Raw genomic sequence first — 15,310 nt, forward strand, 5'->3', positions numbered from 1 at the left:
TTTGTCGGCTTTTGCTTTGTTTTCACAGTGCCACTTCTCCATCTGGCTGAGGACGAAGGACTGGTTCACTAATTTAGATTTTAAGTAGTCTCTCAGTTGGCTGCCTTTTGCAGCCAGCATTTGTACAACTCATTAAGCCTGCCCGCTATTTTTTAGCTCTCACTCTTATATATTTTTTTATATATATTTTTTCCTATTCCTTTTTTTTTGCAGACTGGCGCAGCACGGATAGCACCGACCATCATGATCGCGTACAGCGGCAATTGTCGGTATCGTCGGACAGCAAACTGTTGGATGATGACATCAGGGAGGAGATGAAATACCATTCGCATGTTGTGATGCGACCCAAGAAGCCGCCCAGACCCAAATCCGAGGTGTTTCTCAACAAACAGGATCCACATCCGCGACGAAAACGTTTCAGTGCATTTGGTGTAAGTACACTTTTCTTTGTGCTATCAATTTTCATCAATTTCAATAAATTACACACACACACACAAACGCATAAAGAATTGTTAACTGTAGTTTATAGCCTGGTCATTTGATAAATCTTTGTGGCCAGTCAAGCAGTTACTTTATTTATGTTGTGTGTGTGGTCTGTGCGTAAAAGTATTGCATACTTTTGTGCGTTACGCTCGTTTTTGCACATTTTTGCGCTTGAAATTCCCAAACGGTTTAAGCACACAGTAAAAGAGACTCGCGTCAGTGCGTCGAGTTTCTTTATATTGAAAATTTTAAATCTCTTTGAAATTTGTCCTGGTGGGACCCTTTGCCTTGGCATTGAGTGTTCCGAATAAGTAAATACATTTAAAAATCACCATAATTAAGGAGTGTATTGTTAATAACATTAACTCCGAAATGCTCTGCAAGCAAAAGGAGTGCCGGAGTGTTAAAAATTTCGTTAGCCTCCATCACCACAAGCAACCACTGCATGATGGTGAAGCAGTCAGGCACTTTAAATTCATTATTGTAATTAATTTCGTTTCCTTTTTATTGATTTATTGCGTACAATACACAGACTCGGAATTAATTCTTACAACGTGCAAGAGTCCACCATTAATTTTAATTAATTTCACATTAATTGATTGTAATGCGATATTTTATTTATGCAAATTTCATTGATACAAACAAAACACAAGATGCGTTATCGGTTTGAAATGTTGTCTCTCCATTTTATAATTAATACTTTTTAAATACATCAATTCGAATATTATCTAGTTACAATTATTCATTTATTAAACATTTTGTTTTCTGGAAATTGTGCAGAAATTCCGATACAAATTACCTTTGACAACAAATTCAATTTTATGTTCATTTATCAAATATTTGCTATTACCACAAATATAATTTCAAATATGTCAAAACAATTCCACTCTTCATTAATATAAATAAGGCACAATAATTTTATTGACATGGTTTATTTTTACAAAATATGAAATTGACAAAAAATCTCATATTCAATTGCAATGCATTTAAATCGTCGAAGCAACTTCAAATTTCTGTTGCATACTTTTGTGCAGTTCAATTTAAACGAATTTCATTGCATACTTGTAGGTGACATATTAAAGTGCCTTCACACAGATTTTTAAGAGCTATCTCTGAATTGTTTTCGTTACCGTCTAACTAATTACAACGTTTTGTGTACAATTTGTCTATGCTGACACATACAGGGCGACTCACCATTCGGAAAGCAGGAAGCCTATGTCAAACTGGAACCGCTCGGTGAAGGCTCCTATGCGACAGTCTACAAAGGATTTAGCAAGTGAGTATAAATGTGTATGCACATCTTTTTTAGTGGAGTAACAGTGAAGGCAACCCGAGTACTATAAATCAACGACGCGGTCCGCTTTGTGGCCGTAAATTGGATTGCCATGTCAGTGGGTTAAACAAAATTATTGCCGTCGACTTAACAGAGCGAGGGCGATGCCTCCCATGAATTTTGACGAGCATCCAAGACAGATGGACGAACTGATGTTGGGCGTTAGAGCTAAGAGTTGGAGCTCAGAAGTGAACGGGTTGCCTAAATCAAATGCCTTTTAAGCAAAAATGTGTGACAATGCCGCCGCCATTTTCTGTTGATTTATTTACAAATGTTTTTGCCTCGAATCTTTTGCTCCGGTTTTGCTCTGCATCCGTTCCGTATATATTTAGGACTGGCTGTGTGCTCATTTGCCATGCAGTCAACCAAGTTGCGTCCTATATTTATTTACATATATGGGAGAAGCTGCTGGCAGCAGGCTCATTACATACCCAGAGTGTAGAGTCCCAGTGCCAGACCAAGAGTTGCAGACTCAGTTTCAGTTTCAGTTTCAGTTGCCATGCAAATGCGGCTATCAATCAACAGGCCAAAGACGAAGGGGAGACGTCGGAAAAAAATGGCACAAAATGACTAACAGAGGCAGTGCAACAACAATGGCCAACTAAAAAAAAGAAAAGAGAAAAAAATCCTGCAACCTCATCAGCATTGTTGTTGTAGTTGTTGCTGGTCCACAATTGTTGGCTTTTTTAGGTCCTTACGCACTTTTTCAAAGCAAGCAGCGCACCCCTTTTTTTTTAGGTCGCACTGACACACAATTGAGTTTGTTCCCCAACTCTTTCCCCACTCCTCTATTTCTGCTTTGTCCGCTGCTTAACAAATGCTGCCTCATTTGCGCCTCCTCTCACTGATTTTTGGGGCTGCGACTGCGTCTCATAATTTGACAAATGAGCTGGGGACCCAAGCGCAAAACAACAACAAGCATCGTCACCTTTTTGACAGCCCAACTTACATTTACTCAGCCACTGGGTGTGAATGGAAAAGGTGGAGAATAAAAGAGATCGAGGGAGGGGGCTGCTGCTTATGATGGATTCCTTGGGCTGTCACTTGCATTGGTCACGACTTTGCCTTCAACTCAAACTCACTTTTAGCGCTGTTTTGCTTTCTGATTTATTTGACAATCATTTGCGCTGCCTTCTCCCAACTTCCCGCTCCACCTCCCGCTGTCAAGTTATTCAACAATGGGCATTACGTGAAAAACAAGAAAAGTTGTTGTTCCTTGCTTCTTTAGTTGGAGGAGGAGCTTGCTCTCATTTGGCATGCAGAGCGGGCCACATGCGAAATGAGTTCCAATTAGCTTTGTTTATTCGGAATGCAATTAATTCGCTCTAATTTATCTGGCCAAAAAGGAAAATGCCAAAGTGGAAAATGAAATACCGAATGCCGACGACTACGAAACAGAGCACAGCAATAGAAATTAGGAATGGTAATGGAAATGCTAATGAAAACTGTGATGCATGACAACTTTTGAGCTTTCTACGTCGTCTCTCCTTTATTATTTTGTGATTTGGGAAGACTTCTTGCGCTCTGCTTGGCTTTCTGATTAGCTTTTCATACGCAATACGCAAATTTAGGTCAGTGCTTTGCTTACTTTTCTTTTGCTACTCTTTAGTCTCTTCTGCTTTTTCCTGCCTTTTTCCCCATTTTTTCTCCAGCTAATTTGGCCAAGATTTATGCAGCCAGAGAGAACAAGAAAGAAGCTGCCTGCCGGCTTGTATGTGTGTGAGTGTGTCCCCAAAGTTTGTTTTTCCAGCAGTTTTGCCTTTGCCTGCTGCTTCGCTTGTGTCAATTGTAAAAGATTTCATGAATGATTTCACTTCTATTTGACTTTCTATTTTCTTTGCCTTTGCCTTTGCCTTTAAGCTCATTTCCCTCTCCTTTCTTTTCGGGGTTTCTCTGCCAGCACTTGAACTTTGGCTGATTAGCATTTAGTAGGTCAGCAGCGCCATCTGTTGGCTAAGGGCAAAACTTTCCTGCCTGCGTGTCTTTACGAAGAAAGTTTTTCGACAGAGAGACGCGTTGCTCTGACTCTTAACTAAAATCGTATTATTTTTGCATTAACAGGCTAAAATCCTGCGACAATCTTCTCATAAGTACAACCTTCGACGCCTTATCGAGTTGGTTGGGGGCGTGGCTGCTCACTGCTCCACTCGAATGTTGACCCAGTTAGAAATTATCAACCGCTGACGGCACTTTCAGCAGCAGCCAGCAGCTCATACATTTTTCATGGCACTTTGAGGTGGGCGAGAGAAGCTGAGAAGGAGGTGCTTCTCTCCCTCATCATTCTGTCGAAAAAACATCCTCGTATAGTCATGTTGTAGTCCTTGTTGCCGTAGCTGTTCTTCTTGTTGTTATCGTGTAATTTGCCTGAGACACTCGCAACCCAGACAGCAGCAGCAACAGCAGCAGCTGCTGGTTACATGGAAATTTCGCATGTCGCATGGCCCCGCATCGCATCGCATCGCATTGCTTTGCATTCCATTCCATTCGAAAAGGATGTTGTGTCCTCGTAGCACACAGGATGTGCAAAGACATAAGCTCTTTATGGCATCGTACTTGCTTCGTTTTTGGAGGTTATAAAAGTGTGTGTGTGTGTTGCGCGTGTTTCGTCACAGCATTTGCCATCAGCCAGCACATAAAAGGCTTAATTGATAAGGTTGCTGCGGCTTTTCCATGCATCCAAAACGTGCCCCCATTTTACAGCTTACAACACGGCTTCGAGAGCTATGCCACAGAAAGACATCAATCTAGAACTGCCTAACAGTTGATGATAATATAAAACAAGTCTTAAATTGTAACAACCACAAAAAAAAAAAAAAAAATAATGTTAGGCATACTTAATTCTGCATGAAAATGTTTTATGCTTCAATAAAGTCTTAGACGTTTAATGGGGCAAAAGTGCCGAAATAGCTTTGAATAAAATAAAAAGGAAGAGTAAAGGAAGAGCATAGAATGGGCTTTAGATAAATGCTCAAGAAACTGAGTTACATTGGATTTGATGTATCAAAAATATTGTTTATAGTTGCAGAAGAAGAAGCATAGCTGTTAAAACAAGAAATAAAAATTATTGTTGCGCTGGTTTTCTATATTAAAATTATCGAATAATTCTGAAAAATGTGGATTAAATTCAAAAGATAGATAGGCATTTTAACAACTCACTTATATTGGATTTTATGCATTGCAAGTTTCCGATTATATTTAGTATTTGAAATCAAAATTATATTGTATTCTTTTCGTTTTATTTATTAACATTCTGCAAATAGCAATCTTGTTTAAAAGTAAAGGGTTTACATTTTCTATAAGAAATATTAGCTGAAATTAAATTTAAACTGAATGCTGAACAAAACTAAATTTTACTTCTTTTTCTAAAAGAAGATTAGTAAAGTAAAAATGAAATATACATATACATATGGGCAATTCTCTAGAAAGTGCAACCGGCGCCAAAAAATTCAAACTCTATAAAAGCATGTTTTCTTCACATTTGTTTATAGGGAAAATATTACATTTAACTAATATAAACGATTTTTCCATTTACTCATAACACATTTTGAAAAATTTCAATGCAAAGTCGAAGATGAGCAAAAGTTCTGTTTTGAACATTTCTACTGCAAGTTTTGTTTTGATTCCTTTCCTTAAAGGGAGTCAGTATGCATTGACACCCTTAGTTTAATATCTTGTTTAATATCCAAGGAATATACAAAATATATAAAAGAAATGATGTAATAGCTAATAACGGTAAATTTCTTTTCAGCTAATCAGCTTCTATTTTTGTCGCGTGCGACAGTGAAAAACAGCATTTGTTATGAGTGCATCTAAAGTTTTTGTCCATTGAGCATGCAAAATTGTGTCCAAACACATATTTTGTTACCAAATATAATAAAATAAAATTTGGATGAATATAAGCACAACTTAATTTTTAAGAATTTTTGAAAGTTTGTCGCGTGCGACATGGCAAAAAAATTTTTTTTTTTTTTTTCGTTAAATTATTTTTTTTTTTAATGTAGATGATGCATACTCTTTTTATGTGCAAAAAACAATATAAATTTCATGTCATAAGCGCCAATTGAGACTTTGTCATTATAAACAATGATAGAATGAATGTGCACAGTATACCGGATATAAACCAAATGAATTTGTTTGGCTGAAATGGCCAACAAACGAAATCTACTAGAACAGTATATTCATAAAAAAAAATGTTTTGACATTAATGATGTAATTTAAAATAGGTAATTATGTTTCTAATGTGCATGATATGAATATATTACGTTTTGTTTACCTTTATTAAAGTTATTTTTTAAAGTATGAAATTTCAGTTGAAAATAAAAATATATATTGAATATATTAAAAAACTATGAAAATGCTTCATATGCTCTTCAAATGAACTTCAAAAGTAAAAAAAAACAGCATAAAAAGTACGATGGAAAAAATGTCGCGTGCGACATGTCGCGTGCGACAGTGATTAAAATTTAAATTAAAAAAAAACAACTTAATATTTTTAAGTCAAACCAAATACACTATTTAGATAAATATATGCATAATGCATTAAAATTAATTGCATTAAAATCATTCATCACGTTTCGCTGAAATCGGCGCTTGAACTGGATTTTGAAAAAGTAACTTCTGTTTTTGTCGCGTGCGAATGAGCAACATTTTTGCAATTTTCTTGAAAACGAACAATTGCCCAAAATCCATTTTAGCACCAATTATAGTGCTAACCAAGAGCTATAAGTTTCAATTTTTAGAAAATTAAAATAATGTCTTGGCCCATGTTTTTTTTCAGATTGAATGCGTACAAATGTCGCATTCGACATCAGAGAATTGCCCATATATGCTGCAATTTTCTAAACTAAAATCCTAGAGTGTGAAATTAAATACATGTGTATATCATATGTAATTGAATTTTTGCTATTAGCAATTTATTCTTTAAGAAAAAGCTTTAAATTTGCTATCTTATGATAAATTCAATTTATATTGAATACACAATGAATTTAAATGCTTCTCAATTTACAATAATCTTTTCAATACAATGTCCAATTTTGAACGAAGATTAGTAAAATAAAAAAATGGGAGAACTATTTTTTGACAATAAAGTGATTATAAATTTCTGTTTAAATATGTGCAAAAACAAACTTTGGTTGGCAAATTGTATGCCAAAGCAAATCCCTTAATCCTAATTGTGTATTGAACAAAGTTTCGCACTTAATATTCCATTTGTACATATTCCCATTTTGTCTGCTCATTATGCCTTGCATTATTTGCTCTTTAGTTGGCTGAAACTTGTGTTAGCCCAGTTAGCCCAGGAGTAGGAGCAGGAGTAATAGAGGAGCATCTATCAGCGGGCTGTTTGATGGCTTCATTTTAAGCACATTAAGAGTATCGTATCTATCACTCAGCGGCAGTAGCAGCTCATTAACGCATGTCATCATCATTAACCATCGCGTGGCACTCTTAAGTGAAACACTTTGCTTGGCTAACATCAACTGCCAATTAGCTCTGATATCGCGCGGCCCGAATTAACTCTCTAGCAGCCTCTCAGCCTTTGACAAACATTGGAGTGGACTACTAGACGAGAGAGAGAGTTGGGGAGAGAGAAAGTCGTGACAGGAGCCAAGCATTCTCAGGGCTGCTCTTGAGCCATAAAAACTTTTGCTCAATTTTTGCATGCACTTTGGCCAGCCGGCAAAAGGGAGTCAACAACGCTTAAAGCAACTACTTTATGACTGGGATTTGCTATTTTATGGAACCTGCCATACAACAAAAAAAAAGTCTGGGGAGAAAAGAGCAACGCGGGCATCCAATTAGAATTTCGCCAGGACCCAAAAGCAACGCATAAATTGTCAGCGTCTGTGGCGTGGTGTCAAATAATTTAACCTAATTTGACACTTCAAATGTGCGGCCTTGTAATGTTGAGGGATGTAAGGAGAGGGAGGGAGGGAGGTAGGTAGAGGAGCACAGACTTGTGTGTGTGTGTGTGTTTTGCTTTATCCTAATTTAAGTGTTTGTGCGTATTTGTGTTGCCACATTATGTCTGTTTAATGTCCTGCTCCCTCAGCTCAGCTCCTACTACATGACTTTCGGCAAGGACACAAAATAAGCCTGCGGCTGCGTTCCACAAAAATGTTGCCAGTCTAATGCTTCTTCGGACAGCTGTGGCACAGAGCATCTCATTGCTGTCTTGGCTTGTGTATTTATTTTATTAATTTCATGCCTCCCCGTCTCTTGACTCTTCGCAGATTAACCTACCAGCGTGTTGCACTGAAGGAGATTCGGCTGCAGGAGGAGGAAGGAGCACCGTTCACGGCCATCAGAGAGGCATCGCTGCTCAAAGAACTGAAACACAGCAACATTGTGACCCTGCACGACATTGTGCACACCCGCGAGACGCTGACCTTTGTCTTTGAATATGTGGTGAGTATCGAGAAGTATTGATTTCCTTAAATAATTTACTAATTTAATTCACTTGAATGTTTTAGAATACGGATCTATCGCAATATATGGAGAAGCATTCGGGCGGTCTGGACCATCGCAATGTGCGTCTGTTCCTCTTCCAGCTACTGCGCGGACTCTCCTACTGCCACAAGCGTCGTGTTCTGCATCGCGATGTCAAGCCACAGAATCTGCTCATCAGCGATTGCGGCGAACTGAAGCTTGCCGACTTTGGACTGGCCCGTGCCAAGAGCGTTCCCAGCCACACGTATTCCCATGAAGTGGTCACGTTATGGTACCGTCCACCAGGTAAGCCAAATATGTATATGACAAATTCAAATGCTCTTTGAATAATATATTTTAGCAAGAGATGCGAGTTGACAGACGTGTTAGAAATTATTATAGAGTTGGAGTTGGAGAAAAACTTGTTTATGCATCTCATTTACAAATGCAACTTCGAGTTGCAGAGCAAGTTTTGTTTAAGAAATTGTTTTGAAATCTTCCAAATTTATATGCAGACTTAAAATAAGAAAGCCACCAGAAGGAAAGGAAAGTAAATAAATAATTTAGTGAATTAAATAAATACATATTTGTGTGCAATATGCAAAAGTGAACATTTATAGGGAGAAGCTAAAGATTTTAATAAAATATGAATGAATGAATATGAATCACTTTATTTGATTCTTTACTTAAATTGTTAAACGAATGCTAATGATTTAATTTTTTAGGCCAATTCTAATTAATATGTAAAAGCTTAGCATCTGTGCTACAACAAATATAAATGAAGAATTAAATGATGTTCAATTTTACCAAATTTGTAAGCAGCTTGCCCATAACACGATTTTAATGTAAAGTAATTATTGCATAATTTAACATTAATCTCATGTTCAATAAGTTCATTTAATTACCAAAGTTTTGTGCTACATAGAACATTAATAAACATTTAATAGTCTCCCATGCTCTCAAGTCAAAGCACAATATTTCAATAATTCTTCGAACTAATTCAATGCACAAAGTCAAAATTCTATGTTTTGGATTATGATGAACTTTGTTTTTGAGCAATGAAAAATCCATTAATTCTCAGCGAGAAGTGAGGAATTTTTCATTTATCTAAGAGCTGAGACGGAGACGAAGACTAAAAATTAATTTAATACCTTGCCATAGGTAAACAAAGCTGCCAACAATTTTGCTAGCCACTATTATTTTTTGTACAGCACACAAATTTCCTATCAATTTGCAGCGCTAAATTGAAAAATAGAAGCACAAGAGAGAAAGAGAGAATAAAGTTAATTTTTTAATATGCAATTCCCTGGCATAAACAGTTCCGTGTTGTCTGCCTGCTCCCTAGACTAACCTCAACGGGGCAAGTCAAAGCATGTTAAACAAATTTAATCTGCACTTCTTAGCAGGCCAGACTATGCTGGACTCTTGACCAGCCAGCCAGTCAGGATAGGAAACAGGATAGGAGACTGCAGATAGTGTCCAAAGAGCATAGCGAAGCGGTCAAGAGAGAATTGAAAAGGGGCAAAGCACAACACAGCTTAGGACACCACCTGCTGTGTATGTGTGTGTGTGTGTGTGCATAGGAAAAGTTTGTTAGCCGCTGGGCTTCGGGACTCTGAACTCTGGAAAGAGATAAGCGTTAACGTTAAGGCGACCTCTGCAGCATGTGGCTTGTCAGTCAGTGTGTCAGGCTGTCAGTCTGTTAGTCTGGGCATTTTAGCGTAGAGTCAGGTAGCCAAGAACATCTATGTTTATTTATTTAAAATTTGCAATTTATTTTCATAGTATGTACAAAAAAGAAAAAAAAACTAGGAGTGCATTTACCTAACGAAGCAACTTTTGCACTATTTATTTAGATGTTTTGCTGGGCAGCACAGAGTATTCGACGTCGCTGGACATGTGGGGCGTGGGCTGCATATTTGTGGAGATGGTGACCGGAATGCCGACATTCCCCGGCATACGTGATACATACGATCAGCTGGATAAGATATTCAAATTGCTGGGCACGCCCACAGAGGATACGTGGCCGGGTTGCACACACTTTCCTGGCTACAAACCGCACAAGTTGGGTGAGTAAATTGGCCAAATGAAGGAAGGAAGGAGAATGAAAACATTTGTAACGTTTTTTACTAATTTGCCAACAACATAGGTTTCTATCGACCACGGAAACTGGGTCACAATTTTCCACGGCTGTACGACATCATCGAGGGCGAAACGATAGCGAACGCGTTCCTGCAGCTCAATCCCGAGCAACGCATCGGCGCCGACGAGGCACTGCAGCATCCCTACTTTGCGCAATTGCCAAAGAAACTCTACGAATTGCCAGACGGTGAGTCACAAATTAATATATTAAACATTTATAAAGAGCAGAGCGAAATGAAATGAATTTATCCCAACGTCGCATTGTCTGGGCAAAAAATCCAATTAAATTGCAGTGTTTGTCTTAAGAACTTTACAACTTTTCACCAGAAGAACAATCGAGGCCTGTTCTCTACTTCATTTCATTTAAGTTTTGCGACAACTTTGCTGTATCTGTTTAACTAATGTTTGTCTAGCTAGACCAGTTAACTGTAATTACTTTATTTTTGCGTTTTAATTTGTATTTCTTTTGTAAACTTTCCTCTGGCAACAAGTTGCAAGTTGTCAGTTGCCAGCAGCAACAGTGAAAAGTAATTTCGCGGCAAAGTTCTCGAAAAAACCAACTAGTTAACCAGCTATAACTACACAAAGTAAGCAGCTAAAAATCTAGTCAAAATCACTGATTAACACTGATGATAGTAAAGTGAGAGAGAGGGATGGGAAGTGAGAGAGAGGGAAACAAAAGCAATCTCAGCGAAATTCTCTGTGCTCTACTTTGCCAAGGCAACTGTCAAACTCGATTGTTCAAATTTGACAGTTTATTGGGAAAACAAGTTGCGGTTAACACATAGAAATTCAGGGTTAACGCTGCTGTAAACTGAAACTATTTACATGATTTACAGCACTTTATTGAACATAAAATGTAACAGAAGACTAAAGCAAAAACTAGTTTAAACCTTTTAAATGTATATACCAGAAAAGTTTAATGCGTTTTAGTAGACAACACGAATTAAAAAGCTTGCTATTCTTGCAATTTGATTAAAATTTTAGAGCAAACTAGGACCGTATGCAGTTAAAGCCTTTCTGAATTTATAAATTAGCTAAAGCTTAAATGAATTTTAGTATAATTTTAACAAATTATTTCTTTATAAATTAAATATATAAATTAGTTAAGTTACAATATTTTTGCGAAGTCAACATCATTGAAAAGTCTACAATTATTCGTTTAAAATGTTTAACAAATTATTTTTGAAAGCTCTTCATCTGCAAGCATTTCAATTGAAAAGTCACTCTAAATAATCATGTTAAACATGAGTTGTAAAAAGTTTGCCCAGTCACTTCAATCAAGTGAACCAATTTGTGCAGACAAATGACTAAAAATGATTAGTAATCTGCTTCAAACACTTCCTCATAGAGTAAAAAATGCAGCTTAGTATTTCACATACAAAAACAAAGTATCGCATTTCATAGTCAAGTATAATTCGCTTATCAGTTGCTCGCAAATCATTTCATAGAATCTGTTTAAACCAGCTTAAAGCTTAATCTAGGGACATCATTAATTAGAAGCAGACGCAGAGTGCATGCAATTTGCATTTGTGAGAACGAAGTAAATGTTTTCTGTCTGGAGTGTGGAGTGTCTGGAGCAATTGGAATCGAACTCTGCAATTTGGCAAGTGCAATTTCGAATTGCGAATTGCATATTGAATGCAATGCCCTATGAATGAAAAGAGAGATACACAGACACAGCGAGAGATTCCCCTGGGGAGGATTTAAGTGTTGAATGAATGTGGAATACAAAGAGGGAAGAGAAGAACCCTCAAATGTGCCCACTTAATGACTGGGCAGCTTAATGTGTGCTTAAAATGTGATTAACGTTGATTTGTGTACACATCCATCTAACCATGGTCAGTGCAAACTTTTAGCACTGAGCACAGAACGAACTCTCGTGACTATTTACCAAGTTGAAAATATGCTAATTTTGGTCAAAAATTGAAATCAAAGCGCACATAGCACAGGTGTAGCTCATTACGCTCGTTTGCTTTCCGCTTTCCCATTTCCCTTTTTTCCGACTATTTGCTGTATTTGTATATTTGCTCATTAAACATTTGCGTAGTTTGCAACGCAGCAGCAACAACAGCTTAAACATTTCCCAGATAAAATCAATTAAAACGCAACTAATGTGCGGCATTTATCATGTTCAACTGCGACTCGTAACTGCGGGAAAGGTCAACGCACACAGAGAGACCATAAAAACCACAGCAGCCTGATCCGGAAACGCGGTTGAACCAACCGAATGTGGGTGGAAGTAGGGATTCGGATTGGGATTGGGGATATAAAATGAAATTTCCATTGCATTTTAATTGTCAGCGCCGACAGTCAATGAAATGAAATTATGGCCACTGGCCAAATGAAGTCATAATTTTATAACTTTAATTAAAAGTTGTGCTTATTTATAGAATTATTTGATTGTCAATATTCAAAATAAATACGTCGATTTAGTTTTAAATATATATAATGAATGTACGAATGTAACGACTGTACATACAAAGAAAAAACAAGTAGGAAAACTACAGTCGAGTATGCTCGACTGTGAGATACCCGCTACCAAACTTAAATAACAGCAAAACAGCCCGGCTTTATTTTTAAATATACTAAAATAATATGCCTCAAAAGTACTAAGAATATATCGAAAGATATATTTGGTATATTGATATAGTATTCCAAATATACCATAGACTGCAAAATATACCATAAAGCAACTAAACCCCGTTGTAAGTAGTTGAATTTTCCCATACAAAAGTATTTCTTAAATAACTTATATTTCTACAAGTAAAATCAGGAATACTATAGCTATTATTTTACAGAAGCACAGTTAAGATATAGTGTGACCATACAACAATATGAATGATATTTAAATCTAAGTACACATTTGTTATGCTAATTATGATATATTTAGTTTAGGCACTTTTACAACTAGAATAAACACATTTAAAGAAATCTATTTATTTATCATCTCTTTCTCTCTTTTTTTTTAGAAACCTCAATTTTCACCGTGGAAGGCGTGCAGCTGTATACGGAACCAAATCGACAGAATAAATGAAAATTAAAGCAGGTCCTCTCAGTGGATGGCGTACGTTTCTATTGTTAGACCAAAACCCGATCAGCAGCCCATCAGCAAACCAACAACCAACAACCATCAACAGCAATTCCATCAAACAATCCACACAACAACCAACTACAACAAATCGGCAGCCATATAAAGGAAGAGTGTACTAACTAAAGTTATTCCAGGTTCGATTTTAGAACTTAGGAAAGGGGTAAAAAGAGGAAAGCAGCAGCATTTCTAATTCAGTCAAATTCGTGCCTGGGCGTGTGTTAATTATTGTAGTTTAGTTACTTAGGGTCGTCTTCGTTTAGAGCCTTGTCCAAAAAGGATACTCAGCTTAGTCAAATTTGCAGAAAGCAGAAGCACAGGCTTTTCTTTTCAACAAAAATTATATATTTTTTTAAATTAAATATAAATTTGTATTTAGTCGATAGGTTCAAAATGATTTTTGCAAAGTATTTTCTTCCTTCCTTCATTTTCTGTTTACACAACCCAACAATTTGTACATTTTTCTCTCTGTGTGCGTGTAATTATTGTGTGTTTGGTTGTGTGTTTTTTTCTTTCCTGTGTGTTTGTCCAGCTATCTTCATTTCGCATGCAAACAACAACCCAGGGATTACTCCCTCAAGCTGGGGAGCATAATAAAATGTAATCGATAATCGATACTTTCAATACACTTTTCTTAAATTGTAAAAACCAAAAGCAAAGAAAATAAACATACTATAATCTCCCTGTGTTTCCAATGACTAGCATATAGTTTTTTTCTTCTTCTGGGTCAAAAGCGCCCGGGCCACCTAAGACAAGCATCTGCAAAATGCAAATACATAAGCTAAATAGTTCCGATATATCACAATTTTAAACAGCAAACTTAACTCAATTTCTCGCGTTGAACTATTTTTTAAATTTCGGATTTTAATTCGTAAAATTTCCTATATTCGGAATTCATTTTGTGAGAATTGTATAACGAATGTTTGCAAAAGGCATGCCGATAGGTAGTCCTCATTCTTGTTTCATATATCATTTTTATACATTTTATTATTATTTTTAAACGCTTCTTTAATATTTTAAACAAACAATACAAAAAAAAAAGAGAAACAATTTGCCGCGCTGTTTAAGTGATACAATTTTTTAATAATTAATGAGCATACAAATAATAAATGAATTTATGTATAAAGCAAACAAATAAATTTTAATCATTTATATCGTATAATTTTGTTTTCGTTTTTTATTATTTTATTATTTCAGCGTTATTATTGTTGCTGCTTAATTAGAACCTCTGATTAGCAATTAGAAGTACACAATATTAATACAAAAAAATGTAGCTGATGTTGAATATTAAATAAACTAAAATCAGTGAACCACCAGAAAGCGAGACAGCGAGAGTGAAAAAAAAAGAGAGGACGAAACGATTTAGAAAAATAGTTCATACAATAAACATTTTTGAAGACAATTTATGCGAATAGTTAAACAATTAAAAACTAGAATTGAAAAAAAGTAGTAACAAATTTTTAGCAAACAACAGCAAATAAATTCTAAATAAAATAGTCAACAAACAACAACATGATGAACAACTAAAGCTAACATTAAATTTAAACAAAAATAAACCTAACCAAGTATTTTACATAGCGTCGTAGAAAATGAAAACAAAAAAACTAATCAAATCCATTTCCATGTTTTAAGAAACGTTACCAAAACACTAAAGATGAGAGGACGATAAAGAAGAAGAGGAAAGTGAAGAGAAGAAAGAAAGTTGTAACAAATGTGCAAATTTGAAATCAAAGACACTTCAAAATGGTTTTGAAAAAGAAAATGAATCAAAATACTTGATGTGCGAGGGGAAAGATGCAACTATAAATAAACGTAGAACAAAAAAATATGTTAAC

The 15,310-nt window shown here is 36.1% G+C and overlaps 1 protein-coding gene and 1 non-coding gene across 5 annotated transcripts in view; both read left to right on the forward strand.

Moving 5' to 3' along the window:
* LOC117572006 (cyclin-dependent kinase 14) overlaps positions 1-14,542 on the forward strand; it is a 140,654-nt gene extending 126,112 nt beyond the window's left edge. For all 4 annotated transcript variants that reach the window (XM_034254523.2, XM_034254522.2, XM_034254524.2 and 1 more), the window contains 7 exons: positions 214-431; positions 1,668-1,759; positions 8,047-8,221; positions 8,287-8,548; positions 10,099-10,311; positions 10,392-10,571; positions 13,357-14,542. In XM_034254523.2, coding sequence (XP_034110414.1) covers positions 214-431; positions 1,668-1,759; positions 8,047-8,221; positions 8,287-8,548; positions 10,099-10,311; positions 10,392-10,571; positions 13,357-13,421 — 1,205 coding nt within the window. In that variant the 3' untranslated portion in view covers positions 13,422-14,542. The remainder of the gene's footprint in view (positions 1-213; positions 432-1,667; positions 1,760-8,046; positions 8,222-8,286; positions 8,549-10,098; positions 10,312-10,391; positions 10,572-13,356) is intronic.
* Positions 727-791, forward strand: LOC117572874 (U7 small nuclear RNA). Its single transcript, XR_004572607.1, has one exon. It is a non-coding gene; the product is annotated as a U7 small nuclear RNA (small nuclear RNA).
* Positions 14,543-15,310: the final 768 nt, after the last annotated feature.

The sequence above is a fragment of the Drosophila albomicans genome, chromosome 3 (genome assembly GCF_009650485.2).
Source record: "Drosophila albomicans strain 15112-1751.03 chromosome 3, ASM965048v2, whole genome shotgun sequence".
In the NCBI taxonomy this organism is placed as follows: Eukaryota; Metazoa; Arthropoda; class Insecta; order Diptera; family Drosophilidae; genus Drosophila; species Drosophila albomicans.